The 21023-nt window shown below is 49.8% G+C and overlaps 1 protein-coding gene across 3 annotated transcripts in view; it reads left to right on the plus strand.

Annotated features, from left to right (window-relative positions):
- The window catches only part of dnajc27 (DnaJ (Hsp40) homolog, subfamily C, member 27), a 75203-nt gene that overhangs the window by 24709 nt on the left and 29471 nt on the right, over positions 1-21023 (plus strand). For all 3 annotated transcript variants that reach the window (XM_070889018.1, XM_070889017.1, XM_070889019.1), the window contains 3 exons: positions 10408-10490; positions 13332-13401; positions 14375-14539. In XM_070889018.1, the coding sequence (XP_070745119.1) occupies positions 10408-10490; positions 13332-13401; positions 14375-14539 (318 nt within the window). The remainder of the gene's footprint in view (positions 1-10407; positions 10491-13331; positions 13402-14374; positions 14540-21023) is intronic.

A 21023-nucleotide genomic window follows, 5' to 3' on the forward strand; every position in this document is an offset into this window, starting at 1 on the left:
ACCCATTTATCCTGACTCTGTTTTCTGTTAGTTAGCCAATTCTCTCTCCATGCTAATATATTGCCCCCAACCCCGTGAGCTTTTATCTTGTGCAGTAACCTTTCATGTGGCACCTTATCGAACGCCTTCTTGAAATCCAAATACACCACATCCACTGATTTCCCTCTTATCCACCCTGCTCATTACATCCTCAAAGGACTCCAGCAAATTTGTCAAACATGACTTCCCTTTCATAAAACCATGCTGACTCTGCTTGACTGTATTATGCTTTTCCAAATGACTTACGACTGCTTCCTTAATAATGGACTCCAGCATTTTCCCAACGACAGATGTTGGGCTAACTGGTCGATAGTTTCCTGCTTTCTGTCTGCCTCCTTTTTTATATTTGGACTTTCAGAAGGCGTTTGACAAGGTCCCACACAAGAGATTGATGTGCAAAGTTAGAGCACATGGGATTGGGGGTAGTGTGCTGACATGGATTGAGAACTGGTTGTCAGACAGGAAGCAAAGAGTAGGAGTAAATGGGTACTTTTCAGAATGGCAGGCAGTGACTAGTGGGGTACTGCAAGGTTCTGTGCTGGGGCCCCAGCTGTTTACACTGTACATTAATGATTTAGACAAGGGGATTAAATGTAGTATCTCCAAATTTGCGGATGACACTAAGTTGGGTGGCAGTGTGAGCTGCGAGGAGGATGCTGTGAGGCTGCAGAGCGACTTGGATAGGTTAGGTGAGTGGGCAAATGCATGGCAGATGAAGTATAATGTGGATAAATGTGAGGTTATCCACTTTGGTGGTAAAAACAGAGAGACAGACTATTATCTGAATGGTGACAGATTAGGAAAAGGGGAGGTGCAAAGAGACCTGGGTGTCGTGGTACATCAGTCATTGAAGGTTGGCATGCAGGTACAGCAGGCGGTTAAGAAAGCAAATGGCATGTTGGCCTTCATAGCAAGGGGATTTGAGTACAGGGGCAGGGAGGTGTTGCTACAGTTTACAGGGCATTGGTGAGGCCACACCTGGAGTATTGTGTACAGTTTTGGTCTCCTAACCTGAGGAAGGACATTCTTGCTATTGAGGGAGTGCAGCGAAAGTTCACCAGACTGATTCCTGGGATGGCGGGACTGACCTATCAAGAAAGACTGGATCAACTGGGCTTGTATTCACTGGAGTTCAGAAGAATGAGAGGGGACCTCATAGAAACATTTAAAATTCTGACGGGGTTAGACAGGTTAGATGCAGGAAGAATGTTCCCAATGTTGGGGAAGTCCAGAACCAGAGGTCACAGTCTAAGGATAAGGGGTAAGCCATTTAGGACCGAGATGCGGAGGAACTTCTTCACCCAGAGGGTGGTGAACCTGTGGAATTCTCTACCACAGAAAGTTGTTGAGGCCAATTCACTAAATATATTCAAAAAGGAGTTAGATGAGGTCCTTACTACTAGGGGGATCAAGGGGTATGGCGAGAAAGCAGGAATGGGGTACTGAAGTTGAATGTTCAGCCATGAACTCATTGAATGGCGGTGCAGGCTAGAAGGGCCGAATGGCCTACTCCTGCACCTATTTTCTATGTTTCTATGTTTCTATGTTTAACTCTGGCTCCTTGGTGCCACACTTGGTCAAGTGCTGCCTTGATGTCAAGGATAGTTACTCTCACCTCACCTTTGGAATTCAGCTCTTGTGTCCATGTTTGGATGGAGGCTGTAATGAGATCTGGAGCTGAGTGGCCCTGGCAGAACCCAAACTGAGCATCAGTGAGCAGGTTATTGGTGAGCAAGTGCCACTTTATAGCACTGTCAAAGACACCTTCCATCACTTTGCTGATGATTGAGAGTAGATTGGGCAGTAATTGGCCGGATTGGATGTGTCCTGCTTTTTGTGGACAGGACATACCTGGGCAGTTTTCCACATTGTTGGGTTGATGCCAGTGTTGTAGCTGGACTGGAACAGCTTGGCTAGAGGCACGGCTAGTTCTGGAGCACAAGTCTTCAGCACAACAGCCGGGATGTTGTTAGGACCCATAGCCTTTACTGTATTCCCATGGAGTGAATCGAATTGGCTGAAGACAGGCTTCTGTGATGGTGGGGACCTCAGGAGGAGGCCGATATGGATCTTCCCCTCAGCACTTCTGGTTGCACTCACGTGCTGGGTTCCACCATCATTGAGAATGGGAATATTCATGGAGCCTCAGCCTCCCATTAGTTGTTTAATTGTCCACCACCATTCACGACTGGATGTGGCAGGACTGCAGAGCTTTGATCTGATCTGTTAATTGTGGGATCGCTTACTCCTGTCTATAGCATGCTGCTTCCGCTGTTTAGCATGCATGTAGTCCTATGTTGCATCTTCCCCAGGTTGGCACCTCATTTTTAGGTATGCCTGGTGCTACTCCTGGCATGATCTTCTACACTCCTCATTGAACCAGGGTTGGTCTTCTGGCTTGATGGTAATGGTAGAGTGAGGGATATGCCGGGCCATGAGGTTACAGATTGTGGTGGAATACAATACTGCTGCTGCTGATGGCCCACAGTGCCTCATGGATGCTCGGTTTTGAGCTGTTAGATCTGTTCTGAATCTATCCCATTTAGCACGGTGGTAGTGCCACACAACACGATGGTGGGTGTCCTCAGTGTGAAGACGGGACTTTGTCTCCACAACGACTGCGGTGGTCACTGCTACCAATGCTGTCAGGGACAGATGCATCTCCGACAGGGAGATTGGTGAGGACGAGATCAAGTTGGTTTTTCGGTCGTGTTGGTTCTCTCACCACCTACTGCAGGCCCAGTCTGGCAGCTATGTCCTTCAGGGCTCGGTCAGTAGTGGTGCTACCGAGCCACTCTTGGTGATGGACACCCAGAGTTCATTCTGTGCCCTTTCTACCCTCAGTGCTTCTTCCAAGTGGTGTTTAACATGGAGGATACTGATTCTTCAGCTGGGGGAGGGCGGGAGGTGGTAATCAGCAGGAGGTTTCCTTGCCCATGCTTGACCTGAAGCCATGAGACTTCATGGGGTCCAGAGTCAATGTTGAGTACTCCCAGGGCCACTCCCTCCAGACTGTATACCACTGTGTTGCCACCTCGGGTGGATCTGTTCTGCTGATAGGACAGGACACACCCAAGGATGGTGATGGAGGAGTCTGGTCATGGGCTGAAAGGTATGATTCTTAGAGTATGACGATGTCAGGCTGTTGTTCGACTAGTCTGTGGCACAGCTCTCCCAATTCAGGAAAAATCCCCAGACGTTCGCGAGGAAAACATTAGAAGGTTGACTGGGCTGGGTGTGCCTTTGTCTTTTTCGTAGCTGGAGCGCTCCCTCAGCACTGCCCCTCCGACAGTGCGGCGCTCCCTCAGCACTGCCCCTCCGACAGTGCGGCGCTCCCTCAGCACTGCCCCTCTCACAGTGCGGCACTCCCTAATTTTATGCTCAGGTCACTGGAGTGGGCCTCGAATCCATGACCTTATGACTCGGGCGAGAGTGGCACTTCTGAGCCATGGCTGACACTTTACCAACTCATGTCACAAGATGCCTCCAATCCTATGCGCTTTTTAATCTCTTGTTCGGAACCTTAGCAAAGGACTTCTAGAAGTTCATATCGACAGCATGCTATAGACTTCCTCAAAAAATTGAATCACCAATGCAGACTAATTCAGAAAACATGGGCCTTACACGAAACATCTGTAAGTCAAAGGTCCTCTACCAACCTGACCCCGCCACACAGCACTGCACCCCGGTCATCAAAATCCACGACACGGCCTTGGTCAACATGGACCACTTTCCATACCTCAGGAGCCTACTGTCAGCAAGGGCAGACATCGATGACGACATCCAACACTGCCTTCAATGCGCCAGTGCAGCCTTCGGTCGCCTGAGGAAGAGGGTGTTTGAAGACCAGGACCTCAAATCTGGCACCAAGCTTATGGTCTACAGGGCTGTAATGATACCCACCCTCCTATATGGCTCGGAGACGTGGACTATATACAGCAGACATCTCAAAATGCTGGAGAAGTACCACCAGCGCTACCTCCATAAGGTCCTGCAAATCCACTGGCAGGTTAGGTGCACCAACGTCCGTGTTCTCGCCCAGGCCAACATCCCCAGCATCAAAGCACTGATCACACTCGACCAGCTCTGTTGGGCGGGCCACGTCGTCCGCATGCCCGACACGAGACTCCCAAAGCAAGCACTTCATCATGGCAAGCGAGCCCCAGTTGAGCAGAGGAAATGATTTAAGGCCACCTTCAAAGCCTCCTTGATAAAGTGCAACATCCCCACCAGCATCTGGGAGTCTCTGGCCAAAGATCGCCCTAAGTGGAGGAAGTGCATCCGGGAGGGCGCTGAGCACCTCGAGTCTCATCGCTGAGAGCGTGCAGAAATCAAGCGCAGGCAGCGGAAGGAGCGTGCAGCAAACCAGACTCCCCACCCACCTTTCCTTTAACGACTGCCCCACCTGTAATACCTCGTCAGCCATCTAAGAAACTTTGAGAGTGGAAGCGTCATCCTCGACTCCGAGGGACTGCCGATGATGATGCGGACTGACTCTTTGATCAGTGTGAGGTGCTGCTCCAACACTCGCCCATTGGGCTGAGATGGTATTTTTCTGTGCTGTAAATTCTATGTAATTTTGTGATACCTGGCACAAATGCTCAGTCACTTTTTCTCTGATGATAGATTCCAGTCACTTCCCCAGAACTGATGTTAAACTCTCAGGTCTGTAGTTACCTGGCTTCTTTTTCCCTCCTTTCTTAAATAATGGAGCAGCATTTACAATTTTCCAATCCAATTCCTGAATCTTTGGAAAATTATGATTCATGTGCCTGCAATTTCCTTACCTGGTTTGTTTAATACTCTGGGTGGAAAGCTTCAGGTCCTGGAGATTTGTCTTAAGTCCCATTACTTTCACCATTACCGTTTTTTAAACTTCTATTAAATCTACCAAATTCCTTCCATTGACTTATTTTTAGGTTCCCTTGTACTACTCTGTGTCAGAGATCTAACGTGTTAATGTTGGGCTTATAGCCATTTCTGTTGCCTAGCTTGTGTGTACCTGGCCTGGGTGTACTTGATGTTGGTATTGGGTGATGGATATGAAAAATTACTGATCCTCCAGCACAAAATGTCACCAAAAATAAATAAACCCTGAACTGGTGTCCACAGCTGCTCTAACTTGCTCACAGCCGGGCTTCTTGTCAACTACGCAGCTAAACTCTCGAAGCTGGATCTCAGCTTTCCTTCTTCCTGTGCCATCTGCTTCAAGTGAATACATTGGGGGCTTGCCCCACTCAGCTCCACACCCCCCCCCCCCCAAACCCCAAACTGTGCCCTGCTGAAGGAAGTGACCTGTATGCCAGGGTTGGGCCCTACAGACACTCGAGCGCTGGTTTTCTGTTGTGAGCCTAGATGATGAGTGTTGGCAGCTATTCACCACAGGGAGCATCACCACCCAACTAGATGCTGTCCTCGTCTGCTGGGGACACAGAGGCCAATTGTCGTATCTGCATGGCTGCCCAGGCTGAGATTAGCATAGACCAAGGATAGAACCTGTCACTCTCCGAGTCTGTCTGAAGTCTGAAAACCCAACTTTAGATACGAGCCAAAAGTGATAGTGCAGTGGTGAGAAAGTGCTCCCTGGCAATTGTCTGCGGCTGAACCAGACTGTTTGCAACCTTGGTGTTGTACTTGACACCGAGATGAGCTTCTTGCCACACATCCGCGCCTTCACGAAGACCGCTAACATCGGCCGACTCTGCCCCACCTCAGCTTATTTGCCGCTGAAACCTTCATCCATGCCTTTGTTACCTTTAGCCGTGACTATTCCACGCTCTCCTGGCTGGCCTCCCTAGTGCTACCTTCTATAAACCTGAGGTTGTCCAAGACTGCCGCCCGTGTCCTAACTCGTACCAAGTCCCGCTCCCCCATCATCCCTGTGCTCGGAGACCTATATTGGCTTCCGGTTAAGCAATGCCTCGATTTTAAAATTCTCATCCTGGTTTTCAAATCTCTCCATGGCTTCGCCCCTCCCTATCTCTCTAACCTCTCCAGCCCCCGCCCCCCCCCCCCCCCCCCGGCCGGGATCTCTGCACTCCGCCAATTCTGATGTCTTGAACATCTCTGATTTTAGTAACTCCACATTTGGCAACTGAGCCTTTGGCTGCAGAGTCCCCAAGCTCTGAAATTCTCTCCCTTCACCTCTCTCTCCTCCTTTTAAGATGCTCCGAAAAACCTATCTCTTTGACCAAGTCTGCCCGAATATCTCCTTATGTGGCTCGTGTCAAATTCTGTTTGATGATAACTTGTATTTATATGAGGAAAGATTGGAGTTACTGGATCTGTTTTCTTTGGAACAGAGGAGGCTGAGGGGAGACCTGATTGAGGTATATAAAATTCTGAGGGCCCTGGATAGAGTGGATAGGAAGGACCTGTTTACCTTGGCAGAGGGGTCAACAACCAGGGGGCATAGATTTAAAGTAATTGGGGGATGTTTAGAGGGGAGATTTCTTCATATGTTGGGGATCTGGAACTCACTGAAAGGGTGGTAGAGGCAGAAACCCTCACCACATTTAAAAAATACTTGGATGTGCACTTAAAGTACCGTAGCCTACAGGACTACGGACCAAGGTCAGGAAAGTGGGATTAGGCTGGATAACTCTTGGTCGGCCGGCGCGGATATGATGGGCCGAAATGGCCTCCTTCCGTGTTGTAAATTTCCATGATTCTATATAGCACTTTTAATGTAGTGAAATGTTCCAAGGCGCTTCACAGGAGTATTATGCGATCATTATTTGACACCGAACCACATAAGGAGAAATTAGTGCAGGTGACTAAAAGCTTGGTCAAAGAGATATGTTTTAAGGAGCGACTTGAAGGAGGATAGAGAGGCGGAGAGGTTTAGGCAGGGAGTTTGAGAGCTTGGGACCCAGACAGCGGAAGGCACGGCCACCAATGGTTGAGCGATTTTAAAATCAAGGATGCTCGAGGTCAGAATTGGAGGAATCCAGACATCTCTTTCGGGGTGGGGGGTGGGGTTGTGGGTCTGGAGGAGATTACAGAGATAGGGAGGGGCAAGGCCATGGAGGGATTTGAAAATAAGGATGATAGTTTTGAAATTGAGGCATTGCTTAACTTGGAAGCCAATATAAGTCAGCGAGCACACGGAGTGATGGGTGAGCGGGACTTGGTGCGAGCTAGGACACTGGCTGCTGAGTTTTGGATCACCTCTAGCTTACGTCGGGTAGAATGTGGGAGGCCAGCCAGGAGTGCGTTGGAATAGTCATGTCCAGAGGTAACAAAGGCATGTATGAGGGCTTCAGCAGCGGATGAGCTGAGGCAGGGGTAGAAACAGGCGATGTTACGGAGGTGGAAATAGGCGGTTTTAGTTATGCTGCGGATATGTAGTCGAAAGCTCATTTGAGGGTCAAATATGACACCAAGGTTGTGAACAGTCTGGTTCAGCCTCAGACAGAGGTTGGGGAGAGGGATGGAGTCAGTGGCTAGGGAACGCAGTTTGTGGTGGGGACTGAAAACAATGGCTTCGGTCTTCCCAATATTCTATTGGAGAAAATTTCTGTTCATCCAGAACTGGATGTGGGACACGCAATCTGACAATTTAGAGACCGAGGAGGGGTGGAGAGAAGTGGGGGTGAGGTAGAGCTGGGTGTCTCAGCGTACATGTGGAAACTGACGCTGTGTTTTCAGATGATGTCACCAAGGGGCAACATGTAGATGAGAAATATGAGGGGCCAAGGATAGATCCTGGGGGACACCAGGGGTAACGATGCGGGGGCGGGAAGAGAAGTCGTTGCAGGAGATTCTCTGACTACGATTAGATGGATAAGAATGGAACCAGGCGAGTGCAGTCCCACCCAGCTGGACGATGGTGGAGCATTTCTGTGAAGTCTTGGGACGTTTTAATACCTTAAAGATGCTATATAAATACACGTCGTTGTGCAGAGACCAGACTCGTACACGAGGCGGCTGGGTACTGTGACGTGAACATGGAAGTGTTGGTATTGTGGAAGGACCAGACCCGATGGGCTGAAGGGCTGTATTCATTCACTGTGATTTTGTGATATGCTAGATGCAGACTGTTATATATGTAAACATCACCAATGTGTAAGACTTGCCACCAGGGACCACACCTGTGGGAAACCTGTGGTTCGGTATTCACTGAGGAGGACACAAACAACCTTCCGGATATAAAAGGGGTCAAAGGGTCGAGTAAGAAGGAGGAACTGAGGGAAATCCTTATTAGTCGGGAAATTGTGTTGGGGAAATTGATGGGATTGAAGGACGATAAATCCCCAGGGCCTGATGGACTGCATCCCAGAGTACTTAAGGAGGTGGCCTTGGAAATAGCAGATGCTTTGACAGTCATTTTCCAACATTCCATAGACTCTGGATCAGTTCCTATGGAGTGGAGGGAGAGAGAAAACGGGGAATTATAGACCGGTCAGCCTGACATTGGTAGTGGGTAAAATGATGGAATCAATTATTAAGGATGTCATAGCAGCGCATTTGGAAAGAGGTGACATGATAGGTCCAAGTCAGCATGGATTTGTGAAAGGGAAATCATGCTTGACAAATCTTCTGGAATTTTTTGAGGATGTTTCCAGTAGAGGGGACAAGGGAGAACCAGTTGATGTGATGTATTTGGACTTTCAGAAGGCTTTCAACAAGGTCCCACACAAGAGATTAATGTACAAAGTTAAAGCACATGGGATTGGGGGTAGTATGCTGACGTGGATTGAGAACTGGTTGTCAGACAGGAAGCAAAGAGTAGGAGTAAATGGGTACTTTTCAGAATGACAGGCAGTGACTAGTGGGGTACCGCAAGGTTCTGTGCTGGGGCCCCAGCTGTTTACACTGTACATTAATGATTTAGACGAGGGGATTAAATGTAGTATCTCCAAATTTGCGGATGACACTAAGTTGGGTGGCAGTGTGAGCTGCAAGGAGGATGCTATGAGGCTGCAGTGACTTGGATAGGTTAGGTGAGTGGGCATATGCATGGCAGATGAAGTATAATGTGGATAAATGTGAGGTTATCCACTTTAGTTGTAAAAACAGAGAGACAGACTATTATCTGAATGGTGACAGATTAGGAAAAGGGGAGGTGCAACGAGACCTGGGTGTCATGGTACATCAGTCATTGAAGGTTGGCATGCAGGTACAGCAGGCGGTTCAGAAAGTAAATGGCATGTTGGCCTTCATAGCGAGGGGATTTGAGTACAGGGGCAGGGAGGTGTTACTACAGTTATACAGGGCCTTGGTGAGGCCACACCTGGAGTATTGTGTACAGTTTTGGTCTCCTAACTTGAGGAAGGACATTCTTGCTATTGAGGGAGTGCAGCGAAGGTTCACCAGACTGATTCCTGGGATGGAGGGACTGACATATCCTTACTACTAGGGGAATCAAGGGGTATGACGAGAAAGCAGGAATGGGGTACTGAAGTTGCATGTTCAGCCATGAACTCATTGAATGGCAATGCAGGCTCGAAGGGCCGAATGGCCTACTCCTGCACCTATTTTCTATGTTTCTATGTTTCTAGACCCAAGATCACCTGCACACCCTGGGCAAGTAGGTATAAAAGGCAGTCTACCATGCTGTCTCCTCACTCTGGGGTTACAATAGAGACCAAGGTCACAACAGTTTGAGTTAAAGATGTACAGTCTTGTGGAGTTATTCTAAACGTAAGAGAGACTGCCTGCTGAGGCTTTTGGAAGTTGTTTATATATTCTACACACTGAGACTAGTTTATTGCTTTCGTGCTCCAGGTGGGAACCAGGCCCACCATAAGTCCAACTGTACGGCCAACATCATCGGTCTACTCTTTATATCCGTGTGTTCTCATACCCTTAATAGCCTTTCTGTCGCAATGATCCATCACACTCTTGAACCTTAGAAAGGTAATGCAGCTTGTTCGCAGATGCATCAGTGAAAGTTGGGGGATACAAGTCCTGAGGGTGAGCGATGGTGTGGAAATGCAGAGAAGTTACAACACAGAAACAGGCCATTCGGCCTAACCAGTCGAATTACTGGACCAAACCTGATCCCAGCCCTTTCTGACACCCAAAGACGCACAGGAGTCACTGAGTAATGAGCACAGGCTGGGGATGGAGCCTGGGCCTTCCCTGCTGTGTGGGGCTCAGTACCACACTGGGCAATCAGCACAGGCCGGGGATGGAGCCTGGGCCTTCCCTGCTGTGTGGGGCTCAGTACCACACTGGGCAATCAGCACAGGCCGGGGACGGAGCCTGGGCCTTCCCTGCTGTGTGTGGGGCTCGGTACCACACTGGGCAATCAGCACAGGCCGGGGACGGAGCCTGGGCCTTTCCTGCTGTGTGTGGGGTTCAGGTACGCAATGCCTTTCTGGTGCAGGTGAAAGTGCTGACGGTAATTGTGTTTGTTTCCAGAGCTGTATCATTAAGCGATACTGCGAGAAGAGGTTTGTCCCAAAATACTTGGCGACTATCGGAATTGACTATGGAGTTACAAAGTGAGTACAGGTATTGTGTGAGATGCTCATTTTCTCCCCATCTTTAGTGATCCGCTTTTGCTTAGAGTAAACTGTTTGAGTGCTAATGCCGTTCATGAAAAGGGAATCCATGCACTTTAATCATTTGAAATAAGCATGTACTTGATTAAAGTGTGAGGACTGCAACAAATTACAGGAGGCCATTAATAAACTTGCAGAATGGGCATAGAATTGGCAAATGAAGTTCAACACAGATAAATGTGAGGTATTATATTTTGGTAGGAAGAATAGGGAGGTCACTTATTACTTAGAGGGTGAGAGTCTGGGTGAGGTAGAGGAACAAAGGGATCTCGGATACAGATACACAAATCACTGAACGTTGTGACACAGGTTAGCAAGGCCATAAAAAGCAAACCCAGCACTAGGGTTTATTTCTGGAGGGATAGAATTGAAAAGTAGGGAAGTTATGCTAAACCTGTATTGAACCTTGGTTAGACCACACTGAGCACTGCGTACAGTTCTGGTCACCATATTATAAACAGGATATAGAGGCACTGGAGAGGGTGCAGAGAAGATTTACAAGGATGATACCAGAAATGCGAGGGTATACATATCAGGAAAGGATGGACAGGCTGGGTCTCTTTTCTCTTGAAAAGCGAAGGCTGAGGGGTGGCCTAATAGAGGTCTTTAAAATGATGAAAGGTTTTGATCGATTGGATAGAGAGAGAATGTTTCCACATGGGGAAGAATGTGACTAGAGGCCATCAATATAAGATAGCCACCAAGAAATCCAATAGGGAATTCAGAAGAAACTTTTACTCAGAGCGGTGAGAATGTGGAACTCGCTGCCACAGGGAGGGGTTGAGGTGAATAGTATCGATGCATTTAAGGGGAGGCCAGATAAGCGTATGGGGGAGAAGGGAATAGAGGGTTATGTGGATAGATTTAGATGAGGAAAGACGGGAGGAGGCTCGAGTGGAGCATAAACGCCGGCATGGACTGGTTGGGCCGAATGGCCTGTTTCTGTGACATATATCCCGTGTAATCCTGTGTAAATTTCATGAGTTGGAGCAAGGGGAACCAGTGCAGGTCTGCGAGCACAGGGGTGACTCGGTGTGGGATTGAATATGTGCAACAGTGTGTTGGATGAGCTGAAGTTTATAGAAGGGCGTGAGCCGGCCGAGAGAGTATTGGAATAGTCGAGTCTGGAGCTAATGGATATGAGTGGTTAAGGAGCTGAGGCAGGAGCAGGTGTACAGTGTTGTGGAGCTGGTCTTTGTGATGGGTGGAGACTGGATCAGGAGCTCAGCTTGTGGTCGAATCAAATGTCGAGCTTGTGAACAGTGCAGTTGAGCCTGAGAGAGTGGAGGGACGGGACGGGATCACTGACAAGGGAATGGAGTTTGTGGCGAGTGCTGAAGACTGGCTTCCTGCTCCTCTGACAAACATGGTGTTGCCAGCCAGAGACAGTTAAAGGCAGCAGTGAGCTTGTAACAAGAAATGGGAGCAGGAGTAGGCCATTGTGCATTTCGAGTCAGCTCCTACGGATTATAACAGTAAAACTTGGAGGCCTCGAATATTTGATAGTCTCATTAACTGTTGACTGTGTTCTGTGTGAATTCTGGTTCCGCAGTTGGGCCCAGGTCTTGCCGATAATTCTTCAGTTTAATAGAGGCAAATACCATAACCCCACAGTATCATTGATAGCCTGGAGCGGGTCGACTGAAAGCAAGGGAGCTACAACTTGGAACAGCCGGACCCTGGGAAGGTGCTCCCACACCAGGGGAGATTCCACTCTCACGGCACCCTGGGAAAGTCTGGTCTTGGCCCAGGGGAGGTTCTGGGACCACGTGGCCCTGGGAAAGTCTGGTCTCGGCCCAGGGGAGGTTCTGGGACCACGGGGCCCTGGGAAAGTCTGGTCTCGGCCCAGGGGAGGTTCTGGGACCACGGGGCCCTGGGAAAGTCTGGTCTTGGCCCATCGGAGGTTCTGGGACCACGGGGCCCTGGGAAAGTCTGGTCTTGGCCCAGCGGAGGTTCTGGGACCACAGGGCCCTGGGAAAGTCTGGTCACGGCCCAGCGGAGGTTCTGGGACCACAGGGCCCTGGGAAAGTCTGGTCACGGCCCAGGGGAGGTTCTGGGACCACGGGGTCCTGGGAAAGTCTGGTCTCGGCCCATCGGAGGTTCTGGGACCACGGGGGCCTGGGAAAGTCTGGTCTCGGCTCAGGGGAGGTTCTGGGACCACGGGGCCCTGGGAAAGTCTGGTCTCGGCTCAGCGGAGGTTCTGGGACCATGGGGCCCTGGGAAACTGTGGTCTTGGCCCAGGGGAGGTTCTGGGACCACACGGCCCTGGGAAAGTGTGGTCTTGGCCCAGGGGAGGCTCTGGGGCCCTGGGAAAGTGTGGTCTTGGCCCAGGGGAGGTTCTGGGACCACACGGCCCTGGGAAAGTGTGGTCTTGGCCCAGGGGAGGCTCTGGGGCCCTGGGAAAGTGTGGTCTTGGCCCAGGGGAGGTTCTGGGACCACACGGCCCTGGGAAAGTCTGGTCTTGGCCCAGGGGAGGCTCTGGGGCCCTGGGAAAGTCTGGTCTTGGCCCAGGGGAGGTTCTGGGACCACGGGGCCCTGGGAAAGTCTGGTCTTGGCCCAGGGGAGGTTCTGGGACCACGGGGCCCTGGGAAAGTCTGGTCTCGGCCCAGGGGAGGTTCCAGTCCCACAGGGCCCTGGGAAAATTTGTTTTTTCCCAGCGGAGGACCAAGGGGCCCTGGTAAAATGTGGGTTAGAGGTGTAGTTTAGATAAATGTCGCAGAACAAAAGTGCAATTGAGCACCAATGCTGCTTGTATTTTGTTTTTGTTTTTTGCCCCCTCAGGGTGCAGGTGAGGGATCGAGAGGTTAAAGTTAACATCTTTGACATGGCGGGTCATCCGTTCTTCTTTGAGGTAGGTAAGGGAGAGAAAGGGCTTGCATCACCTCTGGGTGTGACACTTTGCTTCCCAGCCAGTGAACTGTTGTTCTAGTGCGAGCCACATTACACACAGGTCCCGCGGAATGCAACACCAGTTCATCTGTTTCTGTAGTTGAGGGATAAATGTGGCCAGCTCTCTGGGAGAGCTCTCCTGTTCTTCAAATAGTGACATACAATCTTTTACCTTCAAATCCTGCAAATATTGTAACAGAAACGGCCAGTTCGGCCCAGCCAATCACTGCTGATGTTTATCCTCCACACAAACCGTCTCCTAATCCCACGGACCCGCCCTGCTCCCATTCCCCTTCGGCCCCCTTTCCTCCACACACCTCTCTAACCCAGGCTTCAATGTTGATCTGCTCTCTGCTCCAGTCCCTAACGCCCCGAGTGAAATCCACAGCCTCATCATTCTTTGGAAACAAAATAAAAGCTTATCCTGCTCTTGCTCTTAAATCTCTTGCATTTAATCTTGTGTCTCTGTTCCCAGTTCTAGACTGGAAATATTCTGTCTAGTTACTCTGTCTAATCCCTAAATCATTTTAAACATCTCTCTCAAATCATCCTTGAACCTCTCCTGTTCAAAAATTGAAAACAGTTCAAAATAGCCCCAGTTTTCCAAGCCTTTCATCCCCCTTCTGTCCCTTGCTGCTGTAAATGGCTCCTCACTTCCCTACGTATCCATTTTGTCAGTTAATTTGCTGCCACCCTGTTCAGATGCAGCCTATCCATGCGGAATAGCTTGGCTTCACTACAATTGGTGCCGATGAGCCATTTTAGCCATGAATTGTGACCCGAATCCTCCCATCCTGGTCTGCAAAAGATGTATGTGTCATCCCTTCCCCTTCTCTCCACCCCTAACTATCAGCTCCCCTTTTACATCTGCTAATGTTCGGTGCACTGCTTTGTTTAAATTGCTTGTCTTTCAGTACTGGTTTTGTTTGTAACAGGTGCGCAATGAGTTTTACAAAGACACTCAAGGGGTGATCCTGGCCTATGATGTCGGACAGAAAGACTCCTTCGATGCGCTGGAGAACTGGCTCGCTGAGATGAAGCAGGAACTGGGGCCTCATGCGAACATGGAGAACATTGTGTTTGTTGTCTGTGCAAATAAGGTAACAATTTATGTCACTCATTCCACCAGCTGCGCGCTCTCTATCCAGACTCGGGACAGTGTAGAGGGAGCTTTACTCTGTATCTAACCCCCTGTACCTGCCCTGGGAGTGTTTGATGGGACAGTGTAGAGGGAGCTTTACTCTGTATCTAACCCCCTGTACCTGCCCTGGGAGTGTTTGATGGGACAGTGTAGAGGGAGCTTTACTCTGTATCTAACCCCCTGCTGTACCTGCCCTGGGCGTGTTTGATGGGACAGTGCAGAGGGAGCTTTACTCAGTATCTCACCCGTGCTGTACGGCCCTGGGAGTGTTTGATGGGACAGTGTAGAGGGAGCTTTACTCTGTATCTAACCCCCTGTACCTGCCCTGGGAGTGTTTGATGGGACAGTGTCGAGGGAGCTTTACTCTGTATCTAACCCCCTGTACCTGCCCTGGGAGTGTTTGATGGGACAGTGTCGAGGGAGCTTTACTCTGTATCTAACCCCGTGCTGTACCTGCCCTGGGCGTGTTTGATGGTGTAAAGTCCTGTCCCCTCAGTACAGATTCACATGAGGCATGTAGTGAAGTAAAGGTCACTCTGGACCTGCACCTTTATTTCACAGCTCTGAAATGCTGCACTTGCCTGAGACCTGTCCTTATATACCTGTCTCTTGCAAGTGCACCCCTGGTGGTAAGGTATGCTGGTGGTTACAGGTCATATCTTATTACAGTCATGTATAGCATGTTAGGATACAGTTATATATAATAATGTAAGATACATGACAGATGGGACAGTGTAGAGGGAGCTTTACTCTGTATCTAACCCGCTGTACCTGCCCTGGGAGTGTTTGATGGGACAGTGTAGAGGGAGCTTTACTCTGCATCTAACCCCCTGTACCTGCCCTGGGAGTGTTTGATGGGACATTGTAGAGGGAGCTTTACTCTGTATCTAACCCCCTGTACCTGCCCTGGGCGTGTTTGACGGGACACTGAGTCCCTGGAGTGTATCGTATTCCTTTTTTTGGTGCTAACTGATACGTCCTTACTACACAGTATAAATGCACACGAGGCCCATGCTTGAGAGAAGGTCAGTCTGCGACCTGTCCTTTATTCCTTAGTACTCAAGTGATGAAAGTGGGTGGAGCTTCCCCTTTTATACCTGAAGGTCCAGGTTTGGAGTATCTCCCACCTCGTGGTCATTGTTCTCACAGTGTACAACTTAGTTCAGATTATACATGGGTTACAATGCTGGTTGAATACATTTTTTGAGGATGTTTCCAGTAAAGTGGACAAGGGAGAACCAGTTGATGTGGTATATTTGGACTTTCAGTAGGCTTTCGACAAGGTCCCACACAGGAGATTAATGTGCAAAGTTAAAGCACATGGGATTGGGGGTAGTGTGCTGACATGGATTGAGAACTGGTTGTCAGACAGGAAGCAAAGAGTAGGAGTAAATGGGTACTTTTCAGAATGGCAGGCAGTGATTAGTGGGGTACCGCAAGGTTCTGTGCTGGGGCCCCAGATGTTTACATTGTACATTAATGATTTAGACGAGGGGATTAAATGTAGTATCTCCAAATTTGCGGATGACACTAAGTTGGGTGGCAGTGTGAGCTGCGAGGAGGATGCTATGAGGCTGCAGAGTGACTTGGATAGGTTGGGTGAGTGGGCAAATGAATGGCAGATGAAGTATAATGTGGATAAATGTGAGGTTATCCACTTTGGTGGTAAAAACAGAGAGACAGACTATTATCTGAATGGTGACAGATTAGGAAGGGGGAAGGTGCAACGAGACCTGGGTGTCATGGTACGTCAGTCATTGAAGGTTGGCATGCAGGTACAGCAGGCGGTTAAGAAAGCAAATGGCATGTTGGCCTTCATAGCGAGGGGATTTGAGTACAGGGGCAGGGAGGTGTTGCTACAGTTGTACAGGGCCTTGGTGAGGCCACACCTGGAGTATTGTGTACAGTTTTGGTCTCCTAACCTGAGGAAGGACATTCTTGCTATTGAGGGAGTGCAGCGAAGATTCACCAGACTGATTCCCGGGATGGTGGGACTGACCTATCAAGAAAGACTGGATCAACTGGGCTTGTATTCACTGGAGTTCAGAAGAATGAGAGGGGACCTCATAGAAACGTTTAAAATTCTGACGGGTTTAGACAGGTTAGATGCAGGAAGAATGTTCCCAATGTTGGGGAAGTCCAGAACAAGGGGTCACAGTCTAAGGATAAGGGGTAAGCCATTTAGGACCGAGATGAGGAGAAACTTCTTCACCCAGAGAGTGGTGAACCTGTGGAATTCTCTACCACAGAAAGTAGTTGAGGCCAATTCACTAAATATATTCAAAAGGGAGTTAGATGAAGTCCTTACTACTCGGGGGATCAAGGGGTATGGCGAGAAAGCAGGAAGGGGGTACTGAAGTTGCATGTTCAGCCATGAACTCATTGAATGGCGGTGCAGGCTAGAAGGGCTGAATGGCCTGCTCCTGCACCTATTTTCTATGTTTCTATGTTTCTATCACCTCCGCCCCAAAGTCTTATTAGGATCACAGGTTGAGTCTCAAAGGTGGTTTACGCTCTCTTGTGGAGCGCCTGAGTTGGGGCTCCGGTTGTTGGGCACTGGCCTGAGTGTCTGCTGTTTGCGGTGCCTCAGGCCTATCCGGACTGCCCACAGTGATTGGGCTCTCTTCCCTTTGGTTCCGCTGTTCGGTCACCTGTGGTGGAGTGAACTCAACATCGTGTTCTTCCTCTGCTTCTATGGGGTTACTGAACTTCCTTTTTGTCTGTGTTTGCGGCAGATTTGTCCATTGGTAAGTTTAACTACCAGAATCCCATTTCCCTCTTTGGCAACCACAGTGCCTGCGAGCCATTTGGGCCCTGCAGCGTAGTTAAGGACAAAAACAGGATCATTGACATCAATACATCGCGCCCTCGCATTCCTGTCATGGTAGTCTAATTGTGGCTGGCGCCTGCTCTCGACAATTTCTTTCATGGTGGGGTGTATAAGGGATAGCCGGGTTTTGAGCGTTCTTTTCACTAGCAGCTCTGCGGGTGGAACCCCTTTGAGCGAGTGTGGTCGGGATCTATAGGCCAACAGGAGGCGTGATAAGCGGGTTTGTCGGGAACCCACTTTGATTCTGAGCATCCCCTGTTTGCTTATCTGCACTGCTCATTCTGCCTGGCCGTTTGAGGCCGGCTTGAACGGTGCCGTTCTAACATGGTTAATTCCATTGCCTGCCGTGAAGTCCTGGAATTCAGTGCTTGTGAAGCACGGGCCATTGTCGCTGACCAAGACGTCGGTAGACCGTGGGCGGCGAACATTGCCCGTAGACTTTCTACCGTGGCAGAGGCTGTGCTTGAATTTAAAATGTCACACTCGATCCATTTGGATTAGGCATCTACGACAACCAAAAACATTTTTCCCATGAAAGGACCTGCGTAGTCCACATGGATGCGTGACCAAGGCTTGGCGGGCCAGGACCAGGGGCTATGGGGGGCTTCCCTGGGCGCATGGCCCAGCTGGGCACACGTGTTGCACCTGCGAACACAAAGTTCCAGATCTGCGTCTATCCCTGGCCACCAAACGTGTGACCTGGCAATTGCCTTCATCGTGACAATGCCCGGGTGCTCATTGTGGAGTTCTCTGATGAACACCTCTCTGCCCATCTGGGGCATGACTACAAGGTTTCGTCACAGTAGACAATCGGCCTGAATCGAGAGTTCATCCCTGCGCCTGTGAAATGGTTTAAATTCCTCAGGGCATGCCCTGTACGTGGCTGCCCAGTCCCCATTCAGGACACATTTCTTGACTAGAGACAATAGCGGGTCTCTATTTGTCCAGACTTTAATCTGAAGGGCTGTCACGGGTGAGCCTTCGCTTCCGAAAGCTTCAACAGCCATGACCATCTCAGCATCATGCTCGGTAGCCCCCTCAGTGGTGGCTAGTGGGAGCCTGCTGAGTGCATCGGCACAGTTTTCAGTGCCCGGTCTTTGCCGAATTGTGTAGTCATATGCGGCTAACGTGAGTGCCCACCTCTGTATGTGGGCTGATGCGTTTGCATTTATGGCCTTGTTGTCGGCCAAAAGGGACGTTAGGGGTTTGTGATCTGTCTCCAGCTCAAATTTCCTCCAAACAGGTTACCTTATGATGATAGATTGAGTAGACTGGGTCTTTACTCGTTGGAGTTCAGAAGGATGAGGGGTGATCTTATAGAAACATTTAAAATAATGAAAGGGATCGACAAGATAGAGGCAGAGAGGTTGTTTCCACTGGTTGGGGAGACTAGAACTCGGGGGCACAGCCTCAAAATACGGGGGAGCCAATTTAAAACCTAGTTGAGAAGGAATTTCTTCTCCCAGAGGATTGTGAATCTGTGGAATTCTCTGCCCAAGGAAGCAGTTGAGGCTAGCTCATTGAATGTATTCAAGTCCCAGATAGATAGATTTTTAACCAATAAGGGAGTTAAGGGTTATGGGGAGCGGGCGGGTAAGTGGAGCTGAGTCCATGGCCAGATAAGCCATGATCTTTTTGAATGGCGGAGCAGGCTCGAGGGGCTAGATGGCCTACTCCTGTTCCTAATTCTTATGTTCTTATGTTCTTTACAGCATATACACATGCGAGCACCTCCTTTTCTACCATCCCGTAACCTCTTTCTGCCTGGGACAGACTCCTGGAGGCATAAGTTACCGGCTGTAACTGACCCTTGACATTGACATGCTGCAACACACACCCGACACCATAGGACGACGCATCGCACATTAACATAAGTTTCTTACATGGGTCATATAGCGTTAACAGAGTGTTGGAACATAACAAATTGCGTGCTCTATTAAAAGCCCTTTCCTGGCTGTCCCCCCAGACCCATTCGCGATCTTTGCGTAGGAGCACGTGTAGCGGCTCTAGCTGCGTGCTCAATTTGGGAAGGAAGTTCCCAAAATAGTTCAGGAGCCCCAGGAACGAACGCAGCTCCGTCGTGTTACGGGTTCTGGGTGCTCTCTGGATCGCTTCCGTCTTGGACGCAGTAGGGCTGATCCCGTCTGCTGCTACCCTCATCCCCAAGAATTCTACCTCCTGGAGCTAGGAAGACGCAGTTCACCTTTTTCAGTCGCAGCCCTACCCGGTCCAGTCTGCATAGCACCTCCTCCAGGTTGTGGAGGTGTTCTTCAGTATCGTAACCCGTGTTGAGGATGTCGTCCTGAAAAATCACTGTCCCTGGAATCGACTTGAGGAGGCTTTCCATATTTCGTTGGAAGATAGCGGCGGCCGAACGAATCTCGAACTCAAACAACCCCTTGTGTGTCGTGATGGTGGTCAGCTTCTTCGACTCACTCGCCAGCTCCTGGGTCATGTAAGCTGAGGTCAGGTCTAATTTTGAAAAAAGTTTGCCACCGGATAGCGTCGCAAAGAGGTCCTCCGCTCTCGGTAGCGGGTACTGGTCTTGGAGTGACACCTGATTGATGGTGGCCTTGTAATCACCACATATCCAGACCGACCCATCCGCCTTGAGCACCGGCACGATCGGGCTCACCCAGTCACTGAATTCGACTGGCGAGATGATGCCTTCCCTCAGCAGGCGGTCCAGTTCGCCTTCTATCTTTTCCCGCATCACGTACGGCACTGCTCTGGCCTTGTGGTGTACTGGCCTGGCGTCCGGGTTTATGTGAATCACTACCTTGGCCCCCATGAAAGTGCCAATGCCGGGTTGAAATAATGAGTCAAATTTGTTCAGGACCTGTGAGCATGATACTCGCTCCACAGAGGAAATTGCATTGACATCGCCTCATTTCCAGTTCATGACAGCAAGCCAACTCCTCCCCAGTAGTGCGGGACCGTCCCCTGGGACAATCCAGAGTGGCAACCTGTTCTCCGAATCTTTGTGGGTCACGACTACCGTGGCACTGCCGAGCACCGGAATGATCTGCTTTGTGTAAGTCCGTAGCTGTGCGTCAATCGGCAATAATTTTGGCCTCCTGGCCTTGGACGCCCACAACTTTTCGAACTGTTTGATACCCATCAGGGACTGGCTGGCCCCTGTGTCTAGCTCCATTGATACTGGGATGCCATTGAGGAGCACTTTCATCATTATCGGTGGCGTCCTGGTGTATGAACTGTATACGTGCTCCACATGAACTCGCTGAACTTCAGCTTCCCGCGATTTCCCCCAGCGTTCACTTCTGCAATTTCTGCAGGTATTTTGCTCATCTCTGCAAACTCCGGCTGAGTGTGTACCTCCACGCCTCCAACATGAGCTGTTATTTGAAACAAACGGTCCCTTGCCAGTCGATCGTCCCTGACTGCCCCTGTTATTGTCCTTGAGTGCGCCATTAACAGGTGTTGATGGCCCCATTTCTGGCCGCATTGTCCCTTGCAATGGCGTGAATCGCTGTTCAGCTTGCCATTGTCTCTGTCAAACTCCCCTTCTGGGTTCGACTACATGTTGGGGCATGCCCGACTGCCCTTGTCTGCGTGGAGAACTGTGTGCTGCTTTAACAATGTTGAATCTCTG

This window comes from Pristiophorus japonicus, chromosome 9 (assembly GCF_044704955.1).
Source record: "Pristiophorus japonicus isolate sPriJap1 chromosome 9, sPriJap1.hap1, whole genome shotgun sequence".
Classification (NCBI taxonomy): Eukaryota; Metazoa; Chordata; class Chondrichthyes; family Pristiophoridae; genus Pristiophorus; species Pristiophorus japonicus.